The sequence below is a fragment of the Atta colombica genome, unplaced genomic scaffold (genome assembly GCF_001594045.1).
Source record: "Atta colombica isolate Treedump-2 unplaced genomic scaffold, Acol1.0 scaffold181, whole genome shotgun sequence".
Lineage (NCBI taxonomy): Eukaryota > Metazoa > Arthropoda > Insecta > Hymenoptera > Formicidae > Atta > Atta colombica.
In genome coordinates this window covers 251,792-258,488 of record NW_017259273.1, presented here as the reverse complement: position 1 = coordinate 258,488, position 6,697 = coordinate 251,792, and the positions used below count along the sequence as shown (strand labels likewise).

Below are 6,697 nucleotides of genomic sequence, written 5' to 3'. Positions count from 1 at the left end.
CGGCAATTTTTAATAATTAATATCTTGTTAACTAATCTTGTTAACTATTGCGAAATTTCCAAAATGGTAGAGGACTTTTCGATTCAGTTTAGTCCACTCTACCTATCTATGAACATTATTGGATGAATTACAGGACACCCTGTATATTATTCAAATATTATTAAAAATATAATATTTAAATATATTATATATTGCTATTTAATATATAGATATTCTATTTGAGATGGAATATATATCTCAAGAACCGATGATTGGATCGAAAAATCTTCTATTCAAAAGTTGTATGGTTTGGAGGGGGACATAAGATAGTGCCATTGATCTTGGGAAGTTTGAAGATCACATTAGGTCATCATCAATTTCTTAAGTGGAATTCCATATACCGGGTATCTCAGACTCGTACACCCCGTTTATTTCGGAAACAGAGTATTTAAAAAAAAATGTTTTAGACAAAAGTTGTGGAGTTTTAAATGATCTATTTAGTGATCTGATCAGTCTAACCTTGGGTGGCGTCACCAAGGTCAAAGCAGTCACTTCTTTTTAAATGGAATTTTTTAAATTGGATCTCCTATTTTTTATTGCATATTCTTGTAGCATATCTTGAAAGCTTTTCAAAACATTATAATAAAATAATTTTTCATAAAGTTTTCGAGTTATAAGGCTTAAAAGTTACAATACCGCTGGCCTTAACATTACGCAAGGTATCCGATCGACGGCTAAAGCCTTTTGAATGTCGTTCAAGATCATGTCCTGAATAATATTTGTTAAGATAAAGGTCATTGCTGATTGTTTCTCTTATTTTCATTTTTGCTGAAAATTCATTTGTATGTACTTGTTGTAATTTTCAAGCCTTATAATTCGAAAAGTACTTCATGAAAAATTATTTTATTATAGTATTTTGGAAAGCTCTCGAGGTGTGCTATAAGAATATGCAATAAAAAATAGGGGATTCCATTTAAAAAATTCAAAGTGACGTTGCTCTAATCTTAGTGACGCCATCCAAGGTCAGAGTTATCTTGAGTCAGAATTATCTTGAAAGCTTTTCAAAGCATTATAATAAAATATTTTTTCATTAAGTACTTTTCGAGTTATAAGTATGTCATATCATTAAAAATTACAATGCTGCCAGTATCAACATTGCCTAAGGTATCCGCTCGATGGTCAAAACCTTTTGAATATTGTTTAAGATTATTACTTAGATAACATTTATCAAGATTAAGGCCATTAGAGATTGTTCCTCTTATTTTTATTTTTGCACTAAAAATTCATTTTTATGTAAAAATGAAAATAAAGGAACAACTTTCAGTAGCCTTAATCTTAATAAATGTTATCCAGAGCATGATTCTGAAGTTTTTCCATTCAAAAGATTTTAGCCATCGATCGGACACTTTGGACCTAATGCTAACGTCGACAGTATTGTAATTTTCAAACCTCATAACTCGAAAAATACTTAATGAAAAAATATTTTGTTATATAGTATTTTGAGGAGCTCTCAAGATAAGCTTACAGATTTCTATAAATAGATTTCGCTTCCTTGTTTGAAGACAGAGCTGGGCATATTCACTCACTCTCATATAATAATAAATAAATCACACGAATGATAACGTTAGTGTTTTTATATAAATTCACGCGCTACTTACTCAACAAAACGAGAATGGATTGAAATGAATTGAAATGGATTCAGATTTTAGAAATATTAATTCACGAATGTTAAAATAAAATTTTTAATTCTGAATATATTTTTATTCATTTATAGGAATTGCAATTGGAGCATATCTCTGTGCCTTTCAATCTAAAAATAATATTAGCTTTTTCTGTGCATTGTGAATACTATTCAATTTACTATTCAAAATTTTGAATAGAAAATGCAGTTTTTCAATCCAATTGCATCCAATTGAATCTAATTGAATCTAATTGAATCCAATTAAATCCAAAAAAATGTATTTGCTATTTAAAATATACATTTGGATAAAAGAAAATTTCAATCCATTTTAATTCATTCTCATTTGCTGGACACAGACAAGACGCACACATATGCATATGAGAATTAAAACAAGGATAATTCGAAATCATCTCTCTTTATTACATTAAAGGTTTATCTCTTTTTATTACATTAAATCAGCGATCTATTTAAGTCTGTGGAAAAGCTACAAGAATATGCTATAAAAAAGGAGGTTTCTATTTTAAAAAATCGATGTGACCTTGACTTGATCTTGACGACATTACTCAAAGTCAAACTAATGGCACCATCTTATGCCCCTCTTTGAAACTCTATAATTCAGTAAACGAGAATGGATTAAAATAGATTAAAATTATTTGAATGCATACTTTAAATCCATGAAAATGGATTGAAATGGATTGATTGGATTGAAATGGATTGAAATGGATTGGATCAGAGTTGACACTAGTTTAATATTTGAAAAAAAAACATTTATATTTAAGACTTATACATTTTATTTCTAAGACATTTATAATTATACCTGAAATTAACTATTTTAAATTGATATTAAAAAATCATATCCCCCTTAGTTCGAACTTGGGATTTCTCTGGATTATGAATCTTCTGCGTTACCTGCTACACCACTTCTATAATTAATAAGTATAATAATTATTTATTGTGTATTTTAATTATAGCCGGCTAATCTAGGCACGCGAAATTACATAGATAATAAAATAAAATAAAAATATTTAACAAATATAATGAAATATAAACAATTTATATTACTATAAAATGACATTGAGCATTGGGTAAAAATCGAATAATCTAATCTCACTTAGTCGTCTCGTGCCACAATCAGAGTAAAATTCGAAATATGTTCGATTTGATTTGCTAGTGTTAATATCGATCATTTATTTTATTTCTAATCAAAGAAAAATAAAGAACATAACTAAATTATTTTTATGTTACAAGTTTTTTTGGACTTAGTTGGAACTTAAAATGAAGAATTTCCTACTCATAATTTTGAATAAATTAAGTAACATTTATGGTTCATATTTTTAAATAAAAACTTTTTTTATTCAATTGGATTAAAAAATTGCATTTCCTATTCAGAATTTTAAATTGTGCAGTATTCAGGATGCATAGAAATGATATTATTTTTAGATTCAAATGAATTGAAAAACTACATTTCCTATTCACAATTTTGAATTGAGTAGTATTCCCGATGCACATAAAATATCATAATATTATTTTTAGATTGAAAAGTATAGAAATATACTTCATGCTTCCTGTAAATGAATAAAAATACATTCAAGATTGAAAAGAAATAGACATTTCATGTAATTCCTATAAATCAATAAAAAATTAAAAATACATTTAGAAATTGAAAAGATTTTATTTTATATTTATGAATTCGTATTTCTGGAAATCTAAATCCATTTTAATCCATTTCAATCCATTCTCATTTGCTGGAAAGTTTTAGCTGAAACATTTTTCGATCCAATCATCGATTCTTGATATATCACAATTTCGTCTCAAATGGGACACCCTATATAATATATTATTTAAAATTTAAATATTGTTAAACTATACTATTATAGAGTGTAACTAAAATAAGGGTTATTTTCGGATTCGAGTCTCCACACCAAACATGAAGAAAAAGTTTATAAATATACAGGGTGTGGAATTTAAATATCAAAACTTTAGGAGCGTGTAAAAGATCGATCAGCTAAGAAAAAAAGTCTTGTAGAGATATACTCGTTTTTGCTTTGTTTTGGAAAAAAATCGCATAATGAAAATCGCCGTAACATGTTATTGTGATTTTTAAAAGTTTCATTCTGTATACAAATCTTATTATTAATTTTTTAACTTAGCTGTTATCTTCTGTATAATAAAAAAATTTCTCTGTTCATCCGTCTGCATGTTCTTGAGATCATAATTTTTTGAGACCATTCAGCGCGCCAATTGACAGGAAAATATTTATTTGTATTATTAGAAATAAACCACTGGATTCTGCGTGGCGAATTACAGGATGAAATGTAATTCAAGTTTCTTGCTATGCTGAAGACGATTAAAATTTTACTGAAACATTCGTGACATGTAAATACAATTTTTTAGACGTTAAAGTCTGTTAATTATTTAAGTGCAATTCTTACAGCGCCGATTTCTAATTGACAGTTTACCTTCTTAGTTGATTATTATTGACTTAAGAAATCTTTTTTTAAATCTGAGTTATGAAAATATTAGATATGGGAAAAAGTTCGTGGCGCTTTTTTAATGCCATTTAACGGAAAAAACGCCACGAACTTTTTCCCACACCTAATATATAATTTTAAATAATAAGAAAAATGTTATAATAAATATCACTTTTTTATTTTCCATTAATAAACATTTCAGATGTATCTCAATAACAGCGAATTTCATATGAACTTTTTTCATATTTCGATGTAAGAAGCTCGCCTCCGAAGTTCATCTTTTTTATCTTAATTATGTCCTTTATATAAATAATACTCACATAGCAAGCAGATGCTATTGTCATTATTTTTATATCAAAATATCATTTTAATAGCTGCCTTTAGCAGAAAAATCAGCTTTGTAACTGTTGTAAAATTCTTGAATAGCATTGGTTAATACATTTAGATCCAGTGAGGAATTAAGGGCAAGACCAATTATATTAAAAAATTTTACAACAGTTGCAAAGTTGCTTTTTCTGCTGAATGCAGTCAATGTCAAAATAACGATAAATGGCTGCTACCTGGGTATTATATATATATATACTATAAATATATCGCCGTATCATGATCCATTGCTAACATTTCGTGAATGATACTGTAGCAATGCGCTCTGATGAAATAAAAGCAAGATTCACGAAACGTTGTATTAGCAATGGATAATGACGATAATTCGCAAATGCTTTTTCTCTGAAGAAAATACCCTTGAAAACAGTCTAATACAATTCTTATTGTTAACATCTTTGAAAATCTAAAAAATATTATACTATAAATATATTTACTATATATATTAATAAATATAGCTGTATATATTATTTAAATAAATTGTTGTAGTTTTAATATAAATCAAGCAAAATAGAGATTATAAATCTCTAAGTCAAAGGTCAACTAATATGTAAAGAACGTTGATTTCGCTTATCTCATGAATAACTATTTGATTATGCTAATTACATTTATATATTCGTAGGGGTTCAGCTATCGCCAAAATAGTTGGTGCAAATGCGAAAAAACAGAGCAGCTTTGCTGATCGTGTTACCATGTATGTTTATGAGGAGATTATTGATGGTAAGAAGCTGACGGAAATTATCAACCAGACTCATGAGAATGTCAAGTATCTTCCAGGACATAAGATTCCTGAAAATGTGGTAAGACTCGTTGTCTGCTCTTTTTGTATTTCATTGTCTAAAAAATCATTTATATTAATCTATTCGCATCAAAAGTTTGTTTTTTTCAACTCGTAATTTTCTATATATAAAAATTACAAAACTTATACCCTATTTTAAAATTGCCGGGTTGCATGCCCTGAGCCTTGTTGAAGCCTCTTTGAGGCTGTTAGAATATTCCGTTTCTGGTGAAAAATTAAAGGATTTTCGAAATCGCTGACTTCGAATCCGTACCCAAAATTTGAAAATTCAAAATGGCTGGACTAATATAGTGGACAGAAATAATAAAAGTCTTCTGATTACTGCGAAATATTAAAAACATTTCGGGGATTCGCCGATTCTGAACTTAAAATTTGAAAATATTATAGAAACCCAAATTTGAAAATTCAAAATGGTTGAATCAATATGGCGGACAAAAATGCTAAAAATCGTTCGGCGAAATATAGCGTTAGATTTTTAGAGTCTCCTATTTTGAATACGAATTAAAAATTTGAAAATTCAAAATGGCTGAATCAATATAGAATAGAAAAGTTAAATATGATTCAATATAGCGGAAATGGAAATGCCAAAAGTCGCTTGATTTCGGTGAAATGTCAGAAGTTTTCCACACTCTTACAGCATCGATTTTTATGGAAATTTTTTAGAAATGTTTCAATCTTTCACATCTCATGAATAACAATTCCGAATGGAATTCTGTAATATGTCATATGAAATATTTTAATAGCCAAAATATTTATTAAAAACCTCCAAGACTATTTATTCGGATCGGATTGGAAACTCTAAAAGAGAAGTAGTTTAAGAGATGCAGCGTAAAAATTAAACTAGAAAATATGAAAGCACATAAATAGTGCATAAATCTTGTGTATTTGATTTTTCAAATCGGCTGTTATTAATACGTGAGCTGGCAGTCCACTCAGACCTACAAAAAAAATTTTTTTTTAGTTAAACGAAATAAGCAAAAAATTTTTTTGCGGATTTCGAGAGCGTATCAACAGCGCATTATTATATAATTTATTCATGAAGATTTGGTTCGCGCGCTTGTGATGGGCTAGTGAATTTTAAAAAATATATAATAATTATTCGAAAATAGAAGTCTTAAGCTTTAAAACCCTTTTTTTAAAATTTTGATAATTTTTACCGAAGATATTGTATATATAATTTTGAGCTAACAAAATACTGCAGAACTTTTCCTCCAACTTCCATTAATATTTAAAGTTTTATTTTTACCTTTTGTTTAAAAAATATTATCTAAAAACAAAGTGATATATCGGTATCAGCGACCTTCTCCTATATAAATATTTTATACATATTTTATATAAAACTTTATTCGAAATAAAGCTAACTGATATTTATATTATAATATGACT

At 27.9% G+C, this 6,697-nt stretch overlaps 1 protein-coding gene across 2 annotated transcripts in view; it reads left to right on the top strand.

Moving 5' to 3' along the window:
* Nucleotides 1-6,697, top strand: part of LOC108686447 (glycerol-3-phosphate dehydrogenase [NAD(+)], cytoplasmic-like) — a 38,317-nt gene that overhangs the window by 1,542 nt on the left and 30,078 nt on the right. For both annotated transcript variants that reach the window (XM_018191761.1, XM_018191762.1), the window contains exon 2: nucleotides 5,135-5,312. In XM_018191761.1, coding sequence (XP_018047250.1) covers nucleotides 5,135-5,312 — 178 coding nt within the window. The remainder of the gene's footprint in view (nucleotides 1-5,134; nucleotides 5,313-6,697) is intronic.